At 44.1% G+C, this 22,882-nt stretch overlaps 1 protein-coding gene across 5 annotated transcripts in view; it reads right to left on the bottom strand.

Moving 5' to 3' along the window:
* KDM6B (lysine demethylase 6B) overlaps window positions 1-22,882 on the bottom strand; it is a 175,710-nt gene that overhangs the window by 39,278 nt on the left and 113,550 nt on the right. For all 5 annotated transcript variants that reach the window (XM_044077326.1, XM_044077328.1, XM_044077329.1 and 2 more), the window contains 3 exons: window positions 22,369-22,483; window positions 15,368-15,555; window positions 14,372-14,513 (listed from right to left, as the gene is read on the bottom strand). In XM_044077326.1, coding sequence (XP_043933261.1) covers window positions 14,372-14,513; window positions 15,368-15,555; window positions 22,369-22,483 — 445 coding nt within the window. The remainder of the gene's footprint in view (window positions 1-14,371; window positions 14,514-15,367; window positions 15,556-22,368; window positions 22,484-22,882) is intronic.

Below are 22,882 nucleotides of genomic sequence, written 5' to 3'. Positions count from 1 at the left end.
TTGAGTGTGCATTGACCTTGCTCGGTGGAGGAATTCTATTCTGTTGGTAGATGAAAGATATACAGTTTCTCAACCACTTAAATAAGGTCACTTTAGAAATAGGGTCCCCCAATTTTGGGCCTGAGAAAGACAAACAACTGGTCTGATTTATGTACTGGCTTTGTTCTGTGCAGATAAAAACGTCTATGTACATCCAGCAAATGAAGGCAGTATTCCCCTTTATTCGAATAGTTTGGAAAAAAGACAAGCAGGTCAATCGTCTGATTAACTGTCAATTCTGAGATAACTTTTGGAAGGAAGGAGGGGTTAGTCCGGAGTGATACTCTTGTCTCTATGAAAGATTATATAAGGACGTTTGATACATAAGGCCTGAAGCTCGGATATGCGTCTAGCTGAAGTTATGGCTACTAAAAACAGTTCGCAGGTTTGAAACGTGGTTGTGTTAGGGACTGTAGCACTAGCGTTAAATTCCAAGGGTCAATCAGTTCTTTGAAAGGTAGTCTGATGTGCGAAACCCCTTTTAAAAAGGATTTGCAGAGGTGACAGGAGATTAAAGAAGAATCTTGGAAACCGTCACGAAAGTTTGAGATTGCAGCCAAATGGACTCAAATTGTGGAGGCTGCCGCTCCTGACTGTAGAAAATCTGACAGATAATCCAAAACCACAGTAACAGGAGCTGAGCAAGTATCTAGTTTCTTTTGCTGGGACCAAATAAGAAATCTCTTCCATTTGCTGAGATAGATTTTTCTGGTGGATGGTTTATGTGAAGCCAGAAAAATATTACGTAGAGGAGAGGTAAGGATACTCTGCCTGGCTATTACCCGAAGTGGAGAAACCAAGCTGTCAGCTTGAGACTGGGACGGTTGGGGTGCATCAACCCTTGTGGATATGAGATCAGTTCTGGAGTTGGATCCAGAATCCAGGGCTGGCATACTAGTTGAGGCCAAAGGAAGGGAAAACAAATTTGTTGTGGCCAGTAAGGGGCAATGAGGATTATCTTGCTTATCAGATGAAGGGGCTTCTTTAGAAAACCGATAATCAAAGGGAAGGCATATAGAAGTCCTGTGGGCCAACCATGTATCAGAGCATTCCTTGGAAATTCCCCCTGTGCGAGGATTAAGGCAAAGTAGCTGCTGCATTTGTTTAGTGGGGAGGCAAAAAGATCGCAGCAGGGCTGACCCCAGCGGCTGAAAATCTTCGCCATCACGACTGGATTAAGGGACCACTAGTGAGGCAGTAGGATACATTTGCTCAACTTGTCTGCAATCACGTTGGAGACCCCGGGAATATGTGTTGCTATCAGAAAAAGGCCAGAAGCTATCGCCCATTGCCAAATTCTCATGGCCTCTCGACATAACTGGTAGGACTTGGTTCCTCCTTATTTGTTGATGTACCAGACTAATGACGTTGTCAGACTGTATAGCAATTGTCCCTGACGGAAGGGTGGATTGAAATACTTGCAACGCTAGAAACACTGCCCTCAGTTCTAGGACACTGACATGCAGACTGGTCTCTAGGTCTGACCAGGTGCCTTGAACAGTCTTCCCTTGGTAAAGCCCACACTCACCCTATCAGGGAAGCATCCGTGGTCACTCTGGGCTGAAGTGGGCAGAAGGGGCAACTCCATAGCTTTTCATTTGGCTTCATCCACTGCATTAGATCCTGTTTGCATCGTTGAGTTACATGTATCTGAAAAGACATAGGATGATGCAAGGGATACCACTGTGTCAGTAGGAGCCATTAAAGAATTCTCATGTGTAGTCTTGCTAAGGGCACTATGGTAATTGATGCTGCCATGGAGCCCAGGAGTTGAAGAACCACCCAAGCAGGGACTAGGTTTTGGCAGAGTATCACCCGGATCTGGGATCTTATCCTGTGTAATCTGTGGTCCGGAAGAGAGACTAGACAAGCATGTGTGTTGAAAATTGCTCCTATAAATTCCAAGGTTTGAGAAGGAATCAAGTTACACTTTCCCCAGTTTATTGAGATTCCTAGGGATTCTGCTAGTTTGAGAGTGCAGTTCAGAGCTATCTCCAGTAGACCCTTGGTGGGGGCGGTGAGGAGCCAATCATCTAAATATGGAAACACCCGGAATCCTTGAAGTCTCAAGTGAGCTATTCCCACTGCCATGCACTTAATGAACACTCTGGGGGTTGTAGAGAGTCCGAAGGGCAGCGCACAGAATTGGAAGTGATTGGCCCCTAGCTGGAAGTGAAGGAATCTTCTGGAGCACTTGTCTATTTCTATGTGGTAATACGCATCCTGAAGATCTACTGAGCACATCCAATCGTCTTTCTCCAAAAATAGAAGCACAGACTGAAGCGTGACCATCTGGAATTTTTCCTGTTTGACAAATTTGTTCAGGATGCTGAGATCTAGAATTGGTCTCCAGTCCCCTGTATTTTTTAGCACTAAAGAATCTTGAATAGAATCCAGATCCTATCTGGTCTGGTGGGACTGTCTGGATGACTCTTTCTTGAAGCAGCTTTTGTATTTCTTGAGCTGCTGTTTCCCTTTGACTGGGTGGAATGGGAATTCATCTAGATGACTTTGGGTAAAGAGTGGATGGGATGTGACAACCTCTGGTTATGATCCACTGCACCCACAAATCTATAGTTATTGTTAGCCAGGCAAAAAGGTGCAGGGAAAAATCGTCCCCCGACTGCTAGCAGAGGAAAGCAATCAAGCCACTCCTCAGGAACACTGATAGGGTTGTCCAGAGAAGGGATCTCTGGACCTCTAGTTACACGGACCCCCTCTGCCTCTGTAGGAGCACCTTCCATAAGAGTTACCACCTCTGCCCTGGAGAGTAAACTCACCACGTGTGTCACAGAAAGGACCCTGAGATTTCATGTGCCACATCTTTCCTCTCCTCTGGTTCCTAAGGTAGGGATGTTGAGGGGTGGAAAAATGTACGCTGATGGCAGACAGGGTCTTGCCGTCATTCTCACACCTGGCCAATGTGTCTTTTACTTTTGGTCCAAAAAGTGAAATTTCCACTGGAGTGTTCAGAAAGGAAGACTTAAAAGGGTCTGTGCAAAGTCATAGAGGCACATCCAAGCGTGACGTTTCATGACAACACCTGAACCCACCGCTCTAGCCACTCCTTCAGTAGCTTGGGAAATCAAATGCATGGAGTAGTTGGATATGGATTCCAGGGTAGTAAGCTGCAAGGCGACCTTGTCATGTACCTCGTCAGAGACTGCTCCTGCTAAGGTTTCGGAGAGTTCAGAGACTAAGTCTCTCTGAAGCCTAGTGAAATGTGCCAGGTAGTTCAAAGACCTAATGGCAAAGGTCGATGATGCAAAGACTCGCTTCCCTAACCTGCCCGAGACTCCCTGTTTGGGAGTTGGACAGTCTGGCTTTCCTCAGCAAGCTCCTTCTTAGTGGCAGCTGCCACCACCATAGTGTCTACAGGAATACCCTTGGAACAGTGTGAATGTTGCTTGGGAGGGGATAAAAAACTTGTCTGGTCTCTGTGGGACTGGTTCAATAGTATCAGGACTCTTCTATGCACGCTGCACGATGAGTTGAACCAGCTCATCTGCAGGCGGGGTGACCCAAGAAGTAGAGGGTCGAGCACAAAAAGCCTGCAGGAATACAGACTCCTCAGAGGAAGGGTTGGTGGACTTCCAGTCACCCCTCTGTTTCAGGATTTCCAGGATGTCTCCAAAGGAGACATCATCAGGGGGTGACCGTGGGGACCCCTCCCCTTCATCGTAGTCCATATCCTCAGTGAGGGACTCCTCTGGGAAGTCCACATGCTTCCTCTTGCATGTCCTCTTATGTGGTACCTCTTCAGCAGGAGTTTCTGATGAGGACTCCGAAGAGGGGCACCCTACGGTAGGGTATCCTGAGGCTCTTGTGCTCGATGTCCCGATTCGGTGGTCTGTGTCAGCTGTGGTTCAGATGGAGGACATACTTGCTGTTCCAACATCGATGGTTTGCCTGCAGAGGCAAGAGACCTCTCCATCACCTGGAAAGCAGGTATGCAAGCCCGGAATGGAGAAGGACAACCTTGGAATCAAGGTCACACCCCGCTGCGATTAACCCAATCCCAAGGACGGAGTCCCAAGGGGACTCGGTACTGTCAGGACTCCTGGAACCATGGTAGATGGCACTGTAGAAAAAAATGGTGCTGTACTAGGCACCCTGGAGCCAGCAGTCCAGTCCCAATCCTGAGGATGACGCGGCTCCAAACGAGTCAAAGGCCAAAGGGTCTGCTCTGGAACTACGTTGTGATCCACCAGTGGAACCAAAGGCAATGGAACTGTAAAGGGAGTCGGTATTGAAAACTTCAATGCCTGCAAGGAGGTCACAGGAGGAGAATAAGTTGGAGTCCGTGGAGATGGACTCCCAAGGCCAGATGGGAAGGGAGTTTTGGAAGGTGTAGCAATCCCTCTGGTTGTCAGCACCTGGTCCCAAGACGCATCACTTCTAATTCCGAGAGGCTCCTGATCAATCTTGTAGATATCCCAAATGGGAAGTCAGGCCATTCTAAGAAAGGGCTATACTGTTGCCCCAAGAAAGGATCCACAGTAGGGGAGTGTCGGCTTCGTGCAGAGGGGTCTATTGGCACCACAGTCTCTAGACTGGAAACCTGTACGGGAGGAATATGTCTGGTATTGGAATCAACGGGAGAGACACTGTAGGCAAGCTTGGTGCCGTGGATATGGTCAGTGTCGTGATCAGTGTCAAAGTTAGAATTTTTAAAGATGGCACCAAGGTAGAAATTTGCAGTTTAGGCAATATCGGGGCCGTAGACATTGTCAGTGCTGTAACAGGTGTGGACGACAACATTTTTGTAGATGGTACCAAAGATGGTACTGTAGAAGCCAATTTTGGCTCTGGAGCTGACAAAGTCAATTTTGGAACTTTTTGTCTTGGTTCCTGTTTTCTATCACCCGAGGGTGAAGAAGGAACCAAATGCGGTCTCTGTTTGTGCTCTTTTCTAGGAGGTGGTGAGCCCTCTGATGCAGAAATAGCCTCTGAGAAGGGCGACTTAAGGAAGCCCTTCAGAATCAACTTATTTTTTCTCTCATTAAGGGTTCAAGAGCTGAACCCTTGGAAAATGGTACAAGGAAGTTAGACTGAAAGATGAGGAAAGTACAGTTTTGTACCTACCATAAATGTAGATGTCCGATAGATATGCAACTGCAGTCCTGACATATGGGTTGTCCTGCCTCAGGCAGCCCTTCGGTCGGCTGGATTCCAAAGTCTGGGTCCGGAGTCGGCTGATGTCGGCTCTTCCCTAACGTCAGAGCGGCTGGGGTATAAAATCATCAGCCGACGCCATCTTCTTCAGTGTTTCTTACCCCAGATGCCAGGTGCCCTCCAAGGAAGGCTAAATTTAGAGAATAGATAAAAAATCCAGACATGCACAACAGTAATAAACAGATACACCATAACAGATATCCCCAGCTAATTTGAAAAAGGGGGGAGTGGACCCAAAAAAGAGAATTACAGAGGGGTAGGAGGGAGGGAAAATCTGACTGCAGTTGCATATCTATCGGACATCTACATTTATGGTAGGTACAAAACTGTACTATGTCCTTCAAGAATGCAACTGCAGTCCTGACATATGGGTTGAATACCATAACCAAGCTGGGGGTGGTAGGATCTAAGATAAGGATGGTGTAGTTAGAATGCCCTGCAGGACTGCAGAAGCAAAGACTGCTCGGGATCTGGAATATAAAGGCAGGTTGTAATGTTTGGAAAATGTATGCACGGAGCTCCATGTAGCAGCTTCTAGAATGTCCTTTATAGCCACCCCTCTTAGAAAGGCTGTGGAGGTGGCTGTAGCTCTGGTGGAGTGTGGCCTGATATTGGCTGGCACACCTTTTCCATGGAAAGAGTAGCATAATCTGATGCAGTTTCCAATCCATTTTGAAACTGTTTGTTTGGAAATTGCCTTTCCTTGTACTCCAGCAGCATAAGCTACAAATAGTTGGTCAGACTTTCTGTTGGCCTTTGTTCTGTCCAAGTAGTAGCGCAATTGTCTGTGTATCTCCAAAGTGTGCAGAAGCTTTTCTCCTTTATTTTGAGGATTGGGAAAGAAAGTAGGCAGGTGAATTGCTTGATTTAGAGAAACCCTGGATATCACTTTTGGCATGAATGAAGGATTGGTTCTTAAAGAGACTCTGTCCTGATGGAAAATGAGAAATGGAGGTACTGCCATGAGGGCCTGTATCTCCGAGACTCTTCTTGCTGAAGTAATTGCCAACAGGAAAACTGTTTTGCAGGAGAGAAATTGCAATTCTGAAGATGCTGCTGGCTCAAAAGGAGGAAGAGTTAATTTTTCCAAGACGAAGTTGAGGTCCCATGCAGGCACTGGTGGTTTTCTTGGAGGTTTGATATTCTTTATCCCTCTTAGAAACTGTCTTAGCAAAGGATGTGAAAACACAGGTGGATCACAGTTGTATTTTGCTGAAATTGCTGAAGCGTGTATTTTTATGGAAGAATATGAAAGGCCATTGTGAAGAATTTCTGCCAAGTATTCTAGTATCTGTGGGATGCTCATTACTGATGCATCCTGACCCTTGTTGGCATTCCAGATGTTGAATCTCTTCCATTTGGCTGAATATGTTTTTCTGGAGGAAGGCCTGCGTGCTTCCAGTAAGATCTCTTGAACTTTTTTGGAGAGAGAGATATGAGGAGAAGTCATGGAACCCTACAAACTGTCAGTTGCAATGTTTGCAGGTTGGGATGAACAGTCCTGTAACTGTGCTGAGTTATAAGCAGAGGCCATTGAGGCAGGGGCCACGGCTTGGTGCGAGTTATGCTCCTTAGTAATGGATACCAGTGCTGTCTTGGCCAGTCTGGAGCTATCAAAATGCCTTTTGGTTGTTCTGCTTTGATCTTCAGTAACACCTTGGTCATTAATGGTAGAGGTGGGAATGCATAGATTGTTAGAGAATTCCAGCTAAAGGAGAGAGCATCCAGTCTCCAGGCTTGAGGATGGTGAGTCCTTGAGCAGTTCTTCTTCAGATGATGATTGAGGTGCGAGGCAAAGAGATCTATGTCCGGCCTTCCCCATGCATGAGTTATTTGTGAAAAAATGTCTGGATGCAACATCCATTCGTGCGGGTGCATAATGTTTCTGCTTAGACTGTCCGCCAGAACATTGTCCTTGCCTGGAACAAACTGGGATTGCAACTGTATGTTCAGTTTCAGGGACTTTTCCCAAAGAGTCATTGTTAGTCTGCAGAGGGGGTAAGAATGGGTGCCTCCCTGTTTGTTTATGTACCACATAACAGTGGTGTTGTCTGTCTATTAGCAGATGACCTTGCTGAAGAAATTTTCCGAAGGCCTCGATTGCATGAATCACTGCCAACATCTCTTTTTGATTGATGTGCAGATGCAATTCCCGGGGAGCCCATTGCCCTTGAATGCATCTGCCCTCCATGTGCGCCCCCCATCCACGATCTGAGGCGTCTGTTGTAATGGTTTGGCTTGCTTAAGGTTTGTTGAAAGACATGCCTTTGTTTAGCTGGCTTGCTTGTGCCCACCACAAAAATTCCTTTTGTAGACATGGAATGAGTGGAATAATTGCTTCAAAGTTGTGTCGGTGTTGAGACCATAAACATTTTAGGTACCATTGTAGTTTTCTCATGTGTAGTCTTGCCAGTGGAATCAGAAGAATGCAAGATGCCATGAAACCCAGGGCCTGCAGGATTTTCCTTGCAGTCATCTGGGTGTGCTTTGCTAGGCTTTTGAAGTAAACTGGTAATTGTTCTTGTTTTTCTTCTGTGAGGAAAGCCATTTGTGAGTTTGTGTCCAGTTTGGCTCCTAGAAAAATTATTTGTTGGGATGGCAGTAGTCTTGATTTTTGAATATTGACTGTGTATCCCAAAGCCTGTAGTAAGTGTATGACATAGTCCAAGTTTCTTATCAAGGCTTGCTTGCTGTCCGCTTGTATAAGGCAGTCGTCCAGGTAAGGGTATATTTGTATCCCCTGGAGTCTGCAGTGTGCAATTACTCATGCCAGGCATTTCGTGAATACTCTGGGCGCAGTAGATAAGCCAAAAGGCAATGCTGAGAATTGATAATGCTCTGACCCTGCAAGAAATCTGAGGTATCTTCTGCAGCTCTGTCTGATTGGGACATGCAGGTATGCCTCCTTGAGGTCCAGAGTAACCAGCCAAGACCCCTTGCCCAGCATGGGAAGAAGTTGCTGTAACGTCAGCATTATGAATTTTGGCACAATGAGAAAAGTGTTTACAGTGGACAAGTCCAGTATAGGTCTCCATTGCTTTTCTTTTCTTGGAACAAGGAACAGTCTTGAGTAGAATCCCTGGCCTTGTTCCTGAGGAGGAACCTTTACTATTGCTTTGATTTGTAGCAGCTTTGAAACTTGTATGAGTGCCTCTGCCCTTTGATTTTGTGGCAGGTTTGGCATGCCTTGTCTTGTTGATAAGGTATGGAAGTGGAACCTGTAACCTTTGTCTATTATGTTCAAAATCCATTTGTCCCTTGTAAAAACGTGCCAATTTTTTGAAAATAAAGACAATTTTCCGCCTAAAGGTGCTTCTCTTTGAGCCTTGGTCGGTGGTGTCAAAGTCAAGTCATTGTGATTGTCCCTGTGGAGCAGTAGAAGTCCCTGCGCCACTTCTCTGATTAGTTGGTTGCCATTGGCGGCCCCTGTAGGAGCCTCGGTATTGCCCTCTACCTCGAGCACGCCTGTTTTTTCCGCTTTGGAACCTGTCAGTGTCTGGAAAGGACCAATTCTTCGAAGGCCAATTCCTGCTGAACCTTGGTGGCTGAACCTGGAGGAAATCTTTGACTGTTTGTACTGATTTAGCCTTTTCCTCAATTGATTTCAACACACCCTGTGCATTAGCACCAAAAAGCTTGTCTTTTTCCAGAGGTGCATCTAGAAGCTTTACTTTAACATGATCTGGCAATGTCTGCTCTTTCAACCAAGCATGCCTACGTATGACGGCCCCTGTCAATAGTTGCCCTACATGAAGCTTCCAATGCATCATAACCACACTGAAGAAAATGATTGCTAACCTGCTGAGTATTATGAACCAAATCCTGCAAGGCCTTTCTATCTAAAGGCTCAGGAGACGCTAACTTTTTCTGCAAATCATCCATCAAGAAATCCTGATACTGAAACATATGAAAAAGACAGTTAAGTGCCCTCATGGCAAGGGTGGTTGAGGTATAAACTTTTTTACCCCACCTCTCCAAGGACCTAGATTCCCTGTCTGCGGGCAAAGGATTTTTGGCCGTGGAGGTGGCCACTCCTTTGGGCCCCTGAGAAATAGTTTCTAGATCCACAGAGTGGGCCTTAAAGAGATGCTTATGAGTTTCAGGAACCCTGTAATATCTGTCTGGCTTGACAGGAGCAGGAGGGAGAGAATCAGGAGAAGTACTGGAGTCTGAGTACACATCATCCAATACATCTAACACTGGTGGAATAGCTAAAGGCCTGTGCTGGGGTAACTTAAGGAAAGTACGAAGCCTTTTCCTGGAGTCGGAGAAATCCTGGCCCTGCCACTGAAAATGCTCTCTCATGGAGTGGAGAATTTCCCCGAAAGAAATATCCTCAGGAGGAGAGGCAGAGGGAATGGATTCATCAGCATCAGAATCCTCGTAGGCCGGGAAAGATTCTTCCTGGGAATCTGAATGGCCTGACTCACCAGAGTCTTCATCTGAGGAAAGGGTATCTGCCAGCTCAACCCCAGGCCTTTTGTCTGAAGGCGGCTGAGAACCTCTGTCTGGATGAGCCTGAGAGCCCCTGATTAAAGAAATTAGATCTGCAGTTAAAGTCATGATCTGTTTATCAGAAGTGGGACCCTGTGAAAAAGATTTAGGAGGGTGAGACTTAGCCTGGCTGGCAGCCTTAGCATGTGTGTAGGCCTAGATGGACATAGACACAGGAGGCCTAGCTGCCCCACGTGCTGGAGTAACGTTGTCCACCGGTATGGTTTCAGGCAAATCTTGGGCTTCGGTTTCAGGAGGAAAATCAACAACCGGCACCGGGGTAGCCTCCGGGACCGAAGTGTGCAGTAAAGCGGTGTCGTCGGCCTGGAGCGGTTGAATTACCGCCTCCGAAGAGACCGATGCACTCGCGGTAGGCTTTAGCGTGGTGTCGGTGGAAGTCGCGGGCCGCGAATTTCGGTTCTGGTCCTTCCGTTTTTTTGGAAATATGTGCTGTCGGTAGCTCCGACGGCATGATATAGGAGTAATTTTCCCTAAAAAAGTCTTCAGCAAATTCTGCCCGGCGCCTAAGTGTGCGCTTATTGAAGCAAGCACAGGCAGCACAGGCCGAGACGTCGTGGTCTGGGCTGAGGCAGGGAAGGCAGTAAGAATGGAAGTCCTTATGAGGTATTTGTTTACCACAAGACAAGCAATTATTAACTTTTGCAGTTTTATCTGACATCGGCTGAGACAAGAAAAGGTTCCCCAACGGGGTACTTAGCTTTTTGATGACTTCGGTATCTGAAAACACAGGAGCTGGCCGACCAGCACTTGCGAACTGCTTCTGCTTCGGGCACCGCGCAGCAAGAAAGACTGGAGAAGATGGCGTCGGCTGATGCTTTTATACCCCAGCCGCTCTGACGTCAGGGAAGAGCCGACATCAGCCGACGCCGGACCCAGACTTTGGAATCCGGCCGACCGAAGGGCTGCCTGAGGCAGGACAACCCATATGTCAGGACTGCAGTTGCATTCTTGAAGGACATCCCCCAAACAATACACACAAGACACATGCGAGTCACAATTTGGCATCCTGCGACCACACTGGCTGCACTGTTTGAAACCTGACTTTCCTTTTTTCTCTGACATACTGCACAACAGTATAGCCAATTAACAACAAACAATAAGAAAGAGATAGGTTCATAGGTTGATACTAGGCTATCTGCCCTAAGGCATTTACAAGCCTAGCCAAAGCATGTTTGGCTTTCACCACCCTTTTAGATTAGTTGACTGTGCCTCTGTATAGTAGGTCACAGAAGGTAGCCTTTTAACGTTTGTTTACTGTACTTCTGTCAAGTAGCAACACAGAAGAGATCCCAGGGGTAAACTAACGATCTCCCATGCATTCGTCAAGATTTCTCTTGAAGAGGGTCAGTGAGGGGCTCTGCCTGACATGGATTGGGATTTTGTTCCAGAGTGAGGGGAGCCTCTGGGATATGAATCTGTCCCCTCCAGCATGTCCTATTTATTTCTGTGCTGAGGTTCAGGTCCCTGGAGCATGTAGCTCTAAGGGATTTAGATTTCCTGAGGTGAAGCGTGTCCATTAATTCTGGGTTGGGCATGGCTTTATACGTCAGACACAGATCGCCTCTGAGTAGGTGGTACGCAATTGAGCAAAGAGGAAAGTTTTTTTTTCTTAAAGAAAGACAGAAGAAAGGGTGGGGGAATAATGGTATTCAAAAATTAACCACAGCGGGTAAGGGAAAAGACCGTACCCACCACTGGACTATGGAAAAAGTATATAGATTCATAGGTGTGTACTAGGCTAATAGCCCTGGAGTCTTTACAAGCCTAGCCCCCCAAAAATTGCCCAGGCACTGTGCCACCAAATGTTAGCTCACAGTGCCCCTATCCAATAGGGCAACTGGCATGATCCCTGGAGTGAACTTTGTTACCCATCCACTCATCGACATTTCTCTTGAAAAGGGCCAGCGAGGTGCTCTGCTTGACATGAATGGGAAGCTTATTTCAGAGTATGGGCAATCTTTGGGAGATTAACCTGTCCCTCCAGCATGTTTTGTTAATTGTGGTAATGATGTTGTGCTTTCTGGAGTGTGTGGCGGGGATTGGGATTTCTTTCGGTGTAGCATTTCAAGTAGGGCTGGGTTAGACATGGCTTTGTAAGTCAAGCAGAGATCACCTCTAAGTAAACGATAAGGGACTGAGAACGGCTGAAGTTTCTTGAGTCTGTCCATGTAGGACGTGTGTTTAAGGCCTAGGATCCTTTTTGTGAGGTACTTGGTGTCTGGTCGGGTACATGCCAAATGGGGTATTATATTCAATGACTGGTCTAATGAGGGATGAGTAGAGAGGGATCATGAACTCTTTCTTCCTGGATGCGAAACCTTTGGTTATAAGATGTGCCACGTAGAAGGACTTTCTTACCAAAGTGGCAATGTGGTGATCGAAGGCAAGGTGGCCGTTGACCTGGGTGCCCAGATCTCTTATGGCCCCCTTCAGTGTTCAGTGGGATCCCATCAATGTGGCAATTCATGGGAAATTAGTTTTTGTCAAAGGGGATGATAATGCATTTTTTGGCGTTAAGCTTCAGGCCATGGAACCGACACCAGTCATTGGTCTCAGAGAGGCCCTTTTGTAGGATATCTGCATCACTTGGGGAGTTGATTATGACTCCTAGCTTGCAGTCATCAACAAACTCGATCAGCCAAAGTCCTTCTGTGTTGTTCTGGACTTCTCAGAAGTAGATGCCAAACAGCAGAGGGCCCAGGACCGAACTCTGTAGGACTCCACTTGTGACTGGTTGACAGTCTGACTTGGAATCTGCCACTTTCCCTCTGTGGGTCCTGTCTGTGAGCCAATTTGCAACCCATCTAGTGATGTAAGGATTGATGCCTAGTTTGGTGAGTTTATCAATGATACCTGAGTGGGGAATGGTATCAAAGGCCTTAGGCAGGTTGAGGTTAGCTATATGCACTTCCTTACCCTCATCCACAGCCTTGGTAACTGCCTCGAAGAAGTCAACCAGATTCAGCAGGCAGAATCTCCCCTTGACAAGTCCAAACTGTGTGAGGTCAAGAGTTTGGAGACTGCTTATATCTTTATTAAGCAGGTCCATGATGATGCGCTCCATAGCTTTGCATACCAGACTCGTCAGGGTAATGGGGCAATAGTTCCCAGGGTCTGTAGTTGGTCCCCCTTTATGGAGTGGGATGACTGTAGCAGTGCACCATTCGTTAGGGACATAGCCTGAGGTAAGGCTGTGACTGAACAGGGCACACAGATGTAGTGCCAGTTCACTATGAAGCTCATGTAAGATGCAGCCAGGGATATTATCAGGTCCCATGGATGCTGTACTCTTGGCTTTGGACAATGCAGCTTTTACTTGTGCCGCAGAAATGTTGGTACCAGGCTTTCTTCTGGTATTGTGATAGGGCCCTAGGGGGGAAGGGGGTAAAGTTGTCACTGAATCTGTCGGCCAGTATGCTGCTTATATCTGTTGGCTCAGTATAGAAGCCACTGTGCAATAACTCAGAGCAAATCTGGGTATTGTCTTTGAGGTTTTTTATACAGCTATAGAAGGCTTTGCGATTGTTTTTGGAGTCAGCCGCAATTCTGCCTTCATAGCTGGCTTTAGAGGATTTAATAAGGGATCTAAGCTTTTTGTTGAGACTGATGAGAGATTTTCCAGTCTTGTGACTTCATTTTTTTCTGCAACAGTTTCTTCCTTCTGTCGTAGAGTTTACTGATGGCTGAGGACCACCAGATTGGCTTTCTTTTTTTTGGAGGAGAGCGTCTTAGTTCTACTTGGTATTGCAAGGTCCATGGATTTGTGTACATGCTTGTACAGTGCACTGGTGTATAATTCGACAGTCAGGCAGCTATTTTCCATAGGCATAGGTGCCGAGAAGTTAACCACCTCTGTTTTTAGGAGCCCAAAGTCGGCCTTAGAGAAGTTTTTCAGGGTGGTCACCTTAGCCGGGTGTGTAGGTGAAATAGAGATTTCCATGGTGATCAGTCTGTGGTCAGATTTAACCAAGGAGGAATTGACTATAGGTGTGGAGCAACAGTTTCCCATGTTGGTGATAACCCGGTCGAGGATGTTGCTTCCTCTATTGGTGGTCAGAATGAGCTGGCCCATGGCATTGGAACTGATAAATTCCAGAAAGCATTAGGCCTGTACATTGGTACTTGAATAGTTTTCTCAGCTGATGGAAGGGTAGTTGAAGAATGAAAAAGGAAGGAAAATTATTCAGAAAACGTTTTAATATGAAAAAAACTAAGTACTTAGCTGAGAGCTGGCTTGACATGGCTTTTCTTGCTACGTGGCAAACGAGATCTGAGGTGACAGGGGCACTATGGGTAAAAGCTTAACTCGAGAGTTTTTTTGACTGGCATGAGCTTGTTACAAGGTCAACTTGGTTCCGAGGACGGAACTGACACCCATCAATAAGGAATGAATGAAGATTATCATCAGATCAATACCTTTTTATTCCTTAACATAGGACCAGGCTGCCATAAACCGTACTGATGAAAAAATTTGTAGAACAAAGAGTTCTAACAATACATGCACATGTCCTAGCCATTTTTTAAACATTTATGGAAGTATAACAGATTAAAATGTATCCATGGAATTCAATTTACACCAACTTGCAAACATCGTAATTGGATTCACTAATTTATTCTGACAGCACACTCATTTCTTACTTACTTGATCATTTTGAAAAGCTCAGGGTTGCTCACTTTCACAGTTCGGGCAATGTTCCATGAAACATGAATCATTGGAACAATAGATTTGACGTTTTTTACTACGTTCCATTCATACCTCTCAAGTGCCAACTCGTACTGGTAAGCTGTAAAAAAAACAAAAACAAAAAAAAAAAGGTTGACATAAGTACAAATGCTACACTACTCGGGGAGTTTGCTTTCCAAATGACAGCTCGGAGTCACGAGGAGCAAAAATGCTTACAAAGTAGTGATACTAATATAGACTATATAACTGCTTAAATGAAAGACTACAAATCCAACCTTCAAGGTCCAATGTTAAAAGTGAAATATATCAGGAAACCAATTACAAGATTTCCACCAAGATGCTGGACACCACATTAACTTTTTGCCACTGATGCAATTTTCCATCAACCCCAAGACCTGTTGCAGTACAATAATAAAATGGAGGGGGCAAGTAACATTAAGGAAATGGATCAGCAAAGGAAATGACTGACACACTGAAAGAGAAAATGGGTGACAATTCACTTCATCTGCAAAAAAGAAAAGAAACTATAAATGGTGTAGGTTACTTATTGCTTTACTGCCAAACTTCCAAACAGAGGACCACAACACAAGAGAATCTCATGTTACAGTCCTTCTGATCTATGTATCTATCTGGAAGACTTTCATTTGCTTGCTCCTAATTACATTCATATTACGGATACACTAGTGATGAACCTTGTAATGAACAGCATCTGGTATGCCCACTTCAATATAGACACATTTTATGTCCTGTTATTCAACTCCTGCAAAGGTTTCAAGTATTTGCCACCCTGACCAAGCCCCAACTCCCCAAAAACACACAACGCTTCACACTGCAACCAATAAACAAGAAGCAACACATTGTTCATCTCCTAGTTCTAGTACTGTCATGCAAATAGACAAAATCAAACCAGAGCCAATAATGAAAGCAAATTATTTTTAATATTTTGGAACTGACCTGTGAGTGGACCAACATTCCATGCGATGTTGTTACACCAGCCAACTGCCTGAACCCAGTGTACTGTTCCTGCATTAATCCATACCAAATCACCAGGTCGCTGGATGAAGCGGAACACGGGGATGTTGGCATTGTACAGTTCCTCCAATATGGGCCACCAGGATCCAACAAGATAGTCCACATTGTGCCTGTTAGGAAAAAAAAAAAAAGAGAAAATGACAGTTAAGTCTGGATTACCTAAATCTCATTCACATGCTGCTTGCCCTGCACAATGACGTAAGTACCCTGCCCAGCACAATGATGTATGCTCTGTATATGTAGGGTAGCACCATGTCCTATACAATGATGTATGCTCTGTATATGTAGGGTAGCACCATGTCCTATACAATGATGTATGCTCTGTATATGTAGGGTAGCACCATGTCCTATACAGTGATGTATGCTCACACTGTATATGTGGGGCAGCACCCTGTCCTATACAATGATGTATGCTCTGTATATGTAGGGTAGCACCATGTCCTATACAATGATGTATGCTCTGTATATGTAGGGTAGCACCATGTCCTATACAATGATGTATGCTCTGTATATGTAGGGTAGCACCATGTCCTATACAGTGATGTATGCTCACACTGTATATGTGGGGCAGCACCCTGTCCTATACAATGATGTATGCTCATAATGTATATGTGGGGTAGCACACTGTTCTGTACAATGATGTACACCTGGTCAGTGCTGCCAAACTCAAACTTCTACCCAACATCTGTCTGCATAATGACACACACTACCCTATCTGCATAATGATACCATGTGGCCAGTACTGCAGAACATTTGCCAAACCTCTGCCTAACAATGGACAATCACACAAGGATACATATGTCTTACTATTACCCTCAATTCTGCATAATGACAGACAGGTATCCAAACTGCAGAACTTTCTAACTATATCTGCCAGTTCTGCACAATGACACACACATGGCAAAGTCTTCTGCCCAGTAGTTTACACATTACCAGTACCACAAAACTCCTGACAATTTCCACCAAACATCAGTCTTATGTAATGATGTACCTATGACCAGTACTGCAAAACTCACACAATCAAAATTCCACCCAGCACCTGCTGAAAACAAGCAACACACCACGGGGCCTACCACTGCTACCTAGCTCTTCCGCAGAGTTGCTGTGATCCTTATGACTTAAAGGATCATAACAGACCTATTGCATTCCTGAAGGCTGCCCAGTGGGGCTGTGCCTAAATGATCAGAGTACTCAATGTCAAGTGTGACTGTCACGTGGCACTTGTGCCTGATAAGAGTTCCCAAGAATGGAGCGCACAAACATACTGAGAGAGCCATAAATGAATTCCAAAACACAGGCTGTGCTTCTCGTAAAAAGCAGTGGGAACACTTATATAACTGCTAAATGCCTTTCCTATTATGTGTTTTTTACTGAAAGGGTAAAATAAGTAAGGAACATGTCACCAGGGATACAAAACTCAACGGAATAGCAGTGGTCTGACCCTTTAAGGAGGCCTGGCATACTACTAAAAAATGGGAGTATGGCACTTAATGTTTAGCCTTGGGCTCAAAATCCAAAAGAGTTTGATCCCCAAGAAGTCAAAACTCTTATAAGAGCAAGCAGTTATAGCTCCATGTGTCTTTCTTGTATGATGAGCCCAGAATGCAATCTGGAACGGTGCTTTTGCTGCACTGTGACAAGTTCCCCCTGCAAGAACAAGAAATATTAATTGTGCTGACTACCACAAATGAACACAAGGTTTAACCTTTTTAGGTGCCAGTGGTTTTAGGCCACTACTGCAAACTATCCTTCTCCTCAATCTACACATTAGTTAAGTGTCCCACACTGCAACTGTTCTTTGTCTAAGAATGTTGTAATTTGCCTCTTACTCTGTCCTTCAGTGCAATTATACATTAATTTCAGAAAATACTGAAACAGAATATCACCACCAGTTGGTCTTTTTGCAAATACAACAACAAAACAAGTACTGTCTTATAAGAAAAGTACAGTTGTGTACACTTACCATAAATGTAGATGTTCAAGTGTATTCACTGTTGCAGTCATTACATTGGTTTTAATTCCTTGGAGACCTCTTGCAGGGACACAGTTACTGGATCTGTGATTAGAAGGCATGCCTGGCTCATGGAGCAAAATGTTCTGGAACTGGTTGAATAGCCCCCATATCCTTGAGGGACGTAACTTGTTTCTGAGGATCTACCCATTGATTTTGTGACAGATCTGGCCAACCATCTGGAATTGGCAAAGTATGGAAATTAAATCTGTACCCCTGGGATACTATGTTTAATACCCACTTGTCCTGGGTAATTAATTGCCAATTTTGAGCATGAAGTGCTAATTCCCCCCCCAAGGGGGCTGCCAAAAGATAAGTGCTTGGTGATGGTAGAGGGAAGTCAATGAGACTGCTTACTGTAGGGTTGTGCTTTGCTTCCTCCAGATTTGGAGGTAGAGGCATTCCATTGCTCTGACCTGTAAGAACCCTGTGATTGGTATCTAGAGCCTTCTGAGCACCTGGATTTGCCTTGTGAGACTCTGTTGGACACAGGAAAGGACCAATTTTTAGTAGGCCAGTGCCTACTGAATCTGGGTGGCTGAACTTGTAAGAAATCTTTTACAGTTTGCATAGATTTAGCTTTGTCTTCCATTTTCTTTAAAACCTCTTCTGCCTTATTACCAAACAAAGTATCATGCTGTAAAGTTGCATCCAGCAATTTAGCCTTAACATGATCAGGCAGATTTTGCTCCTTGAGCCAGGCATGCCTTCTAATCACAGATCCAGTAACTGCGGCTCTGCAAGGGGCCTTCAAGGAATCAAAACCAAATGTAATGACTGCAACAGTGAAACATGAAGAACATCGTGGGTATGAGTAGTATGTGGATATAAATCCGTCTGCACTTAGTGTGCATGCCAGAGAGACAAGTACACTGTCTGTCATAGCTGTTTGTGAACATTAACATATGCACATATATATAAATACTAGAGGTGCAAATAACTAGAGAAAAAAAGAAAGAAAGGTAATAGAGTGAGTGGGACGAGGCCAAGAAGACATTTAGACTGCAGCCTAGAGCTGCCTTCCCTACCAGGGACTGACCTCAGAATACAGGCAAAGAGAAAGGGACAGGGGAATCTTAAATAAAAGACCTGCTCTGGTACAGTTTTTAGTCGAATCTAGAACAGAAGCTGCTGTTGATAAATGGGATAATTAGTAGGATATATAAAATATTGCACAAGACTATAGGACTTAACCAGAGGAGGTTTAAAAAGATTGGGAAGAGAGACTGGAAAATCAATTTACAAGAAAACAATGGGAGGATATATGTGCGGCTCCCAAGTATTCATCAAAGTCCAGAAGTTTTAGGATCATTGCTTGGAAGTGTCTGCACAGGTAATTTTATACCTCATGCAGACTTGACAGCTAATGCTGTAGGTGTGATGGGGAAGAAAGAGGTAACCTAGCAGCATATATTTTTGGGAGTGTAATGAGCTGGCAGATTTTAAAAATTCCCTACAGAGTACTCTATCAGAAATACTGGGTGAGCAAATGGCTGTAACTAAGGAAATGATTCTTTTGAACTGGGACCCAGGTTCTGAATCACCTAGATATAGCAAGACCTTATTAAGTTTAATTCTGTTGGCTGCCTCAAAACAATTACTAGCAAAATTAAATCAATGTCAAAACCAACTGTAATTGAAGAACTGAATACTATAAAAGATAAAAACTTGGAGAGATCTTTAGAAGGGGGGGGGCAAATTACATAGAAATAAATGGAAACTGTGGAAACAATACATGCAGAACAATGATGAGGAGGAGGAATGAGGTTTAAAGGAAGGCAGGAATTCAGCAGTTTATGTAATACCGGACTGATGATAGTCACAAAGCATAAAGATTTGTGATATGTTATGTATAATGCATGTACATGGAAAAATGTTAACATGGTTTGTTTTCTTTTTTGTTAATGTATGCCTGTGTCTAAAGTAAAAAATTAATAAAGGAGTTTAACATCTACTAGCGAATAGGATGCATGACACAAAGTGGATGGATGGATGGCCTGTCCTACTGATTACTGGACAACAGGATGTACAAGACAAAATAGATGGATGGTCTGCACTAACTAGACAATGGGCGTATGTACGCACAATGTGGATGGAACAGTCTGCACTAACAACACGCACTAGACAATGGGTGTTTGGCACAGTGGATGGAATGGTCTGCACTAACAACATTAACTAGACAATGGGTGCGCAGCACAAAGTGGATGGAACGGTCTGCACTAACTACACAATGGGTGTAACGGCACAAAATAGATAGAATGGTCTGCACTAACAACACTAACTAGAGAATGGGTGCGCGGCACAGTGGATGGAACGGTCTGCACTAACAACACTCACTAGACAATGGGTGTACGGAACAAAGTGGATGGAACGGTCTGCACTAACAACACTAACTAGACAATGGGTGTATGGCACAAAGTGGATAGAATGGTCTGCACTAACAACACTAACTAGACAATGGGTGTACGGAACAAAGTGGATGGAACGGTCTGCACTAACATTAACTAGACAATGGGTGTACAGCACAAAGTGGATGGAACGGTCTGCACTAACTAGACAATGGGTGTACGGCACAAAATAGAATGGTCTGGACTAACAACACTAACTAGACAATGGGTGTACAGCACAGTGGATGGAATGGTCTGCACTAAAATCACTCACTAGACAATGGGTGTGCAGCACAAAGTGGATAGAACGATCTGCACTAACACTCACTAGACAATGGGTGTACAGCACAAAGTGGATGGAACGGTCTGCACTAACTAGACAATGGGTGTACGGCACAAAATAGATAGTGTTGTCAGTGCAGACCATTCTAACTAGACAATGGGTGTGCGGCACAGTGGATGGAACGGTCTGCACTAACAACACTAACTAGACAATGGGTGTATGGCACAAAGTGGATAGAATGGTCTGCGCTAACAACACTAACTAGACAATGGGTGTACAGCACAAAGTGGATGGAACGGTCTGCACTAACACTAACTAGACAGTGGGTGTGCAGCACAAAGTGGATAGAACGATCTGCACTAACAACACTCACTAGACAATGGGTGTACAGCACAAAGTGGATGGAACGATCTTGCACTAACTAGACAATGGGTGTACGGCACAAAGTGGAAGTGCAGTTGGTTCTGCCAAGCCCTGCATGATCAGCAGCCTTCTGAGTGCAGAAGTGTACTCAAGAACAGGAAGCCCTCACATCCTGAAGGTGGATGTCCCATTGTCAGGGGAGGGTTTAAGGACCTGCACAAAGAATGACAGCCTGCTGCTGTCTTATGCACTCTCAGTCTGGGTAAAGTACATTTACTGATAAGGTATTCCCCTCCAGAAAACTAAAACCCCTCTTCTCCCATAGGGTGATGTGGGCTGGAAAAAGTGAATGACTGGGGCAACAGGATGGTCAATGAGGCCACATGGTCATGTCTGGCACAAAAATAGAGCTGAAAGTACAAGGATGAATACTATATGAAGTAAAAGCCAAGTATTAATCCAGTGGAAATGTTTTTATTAGCCGTGGGTGGAAGAAATCACAAGGGAGAGGGCAGCACAAGTACACACAGATATAAGCTCAGTTGTAAATTAGACTGCATGACAAACTTCCATTTCAAAAAGGTAGAACGCTTCCTCTCAAAATATGGAACAAGCAAGCAAAATGAGGAGCTACAGCATGCATTAACATTTTTTTTAACATTTACAAAAGTGTCTTTTGAAGAGTTAATATAATTCAATATTATTTACAACAGACATTTGTTAAAAACAAATCTTAACAGTGAATGTGCAACAGAACTTTTCGATGTGGTACAACATGGAATTTCTATGACTCTCAATAAAAAACACTCTATATAATTAGGTACAGATGAGAGATATAAGTTAGGCAAATTAGCTTTGAAGTAGGTGGTATTTTAATAAAATGTCAGAGACAGGGTTACCCTGGGTCAGCATTTGCATGCAGGCAGGAAAGAGTAAAATGCAAACTTTCCATTTAAATTAGAGTGTGGTTCCTGGTATTCCTTTATGAAGGTGATAATCTTTTCTGTATTTCAAGCTGAATTAATCCACAAAATGCCAGTTAGTGACAGAAAGAAAAAAATATAGCAATAAAGAGAAGACTATTTAATTATGTTATGGAAGCAAATTTCATTCCTTCACATTTATCCCAGTATCCCAGCAAGCAAAGGATAAAAGACAGAGAACTAATCCTGGAGTGGATGCTTGTCCATCAAAGGGAACACACACGCACACACACACACACACACACACACACACACGCACACACACACACACACACACACACACTACAGAGAACTGCCGGTTCATGCAACTTCATGCCTTTGGGAATGTGGGAGGAAATCATCATGGCAAGTATCAAAAACTTACACAAACAAAACATACTTACAGAAAACACACTGGGAAATGAACTGCAAAACCAAAAGCTGTAAAACCACACTTCTCGAATGTCCCAGATTTTCCCTCATAAAAAATGATTATGTGGTAAATCACGGAGGATTACAGACAATATGCCAGGCATTAGAACTGCATACCTATTGTCAAAGTACATTGATACAAAACCTGTTGTGAATTGGAATAGTATTTAAAAAATGTCTCTGATTTTTAGGCCTTTGACTAACCCCCCTCCAACCCCACCCCACCATGTTTGGTTTGTCAGGAATTCTTAAGCAAAGAAACTGAGAGGTACAAGTGAAGAAGGAACACCAAACTACAGCAATAAAACACACTAGACACACAAAAGCTTCATGGACCACTCTTCAAATGAGACTAATTTGTAAGATCAGTGTTCAAAACTGTGGTTCAAGGCCAACAAATTTTATCCAAACATTTGGATCAGAGACTCAATTATACTGATAATGCTTTAAATGTATGACTATACTTGTAAGAATGGGGTACATACTTTTCACAGAAGCCGTTAATAATTTGCCAGTACTGTTCATGCACTGCAAACCACTCGCAATCTCCAGGCCCAATGTTGATATTTACAGAGCAGAAATTGTTGTTTTCCTGATGACCTGTAGGGGGTAATACAACACAGTCAAAAATACATTGCTGAAATTGGTCTTCTAAGTTTGCGCTGCAGTTTACATGATGATTTCCTACCACAACTTATGCATCTGCAAATACTTGCGATCATCACTATTTACTTTTGTGTGTTAACCGGACTAGTAGGCTGGTCAATGACACAATCCAGGCCAAAGGGCAATACCTAATACACAGAACAGCATAGCACACAAAAAAGCACCCAGGCATGCCTATCAGCATTAAGTATAGATTAACACTTGAGGTGAGAACACATTAAGAAAGCTCTTAGCTACTGGCATAATAATACATTATATAGTATAATAATGTGTAGACATACAGCATAAATAAACATTACAATACAGATTAACTAAGTAATGTAATATGTATGT

Source organism: Protopterus annectens, chromosome 7.part0 (assembly GCF_019279795.1).
Source record: "Protopterus annectens isolate FY-2018-M chromosome 7.part0, PAN1.0, whole genome shotgun sequence".
NCBI lineage: Eukaryota > Metazoa > Chordata > Ceratodontiformes > Protopteridae > Protopterus > Protopterus annectens.
This window is presented reverse-complemented; position numbering and strand designations above follow the sequence as displayed.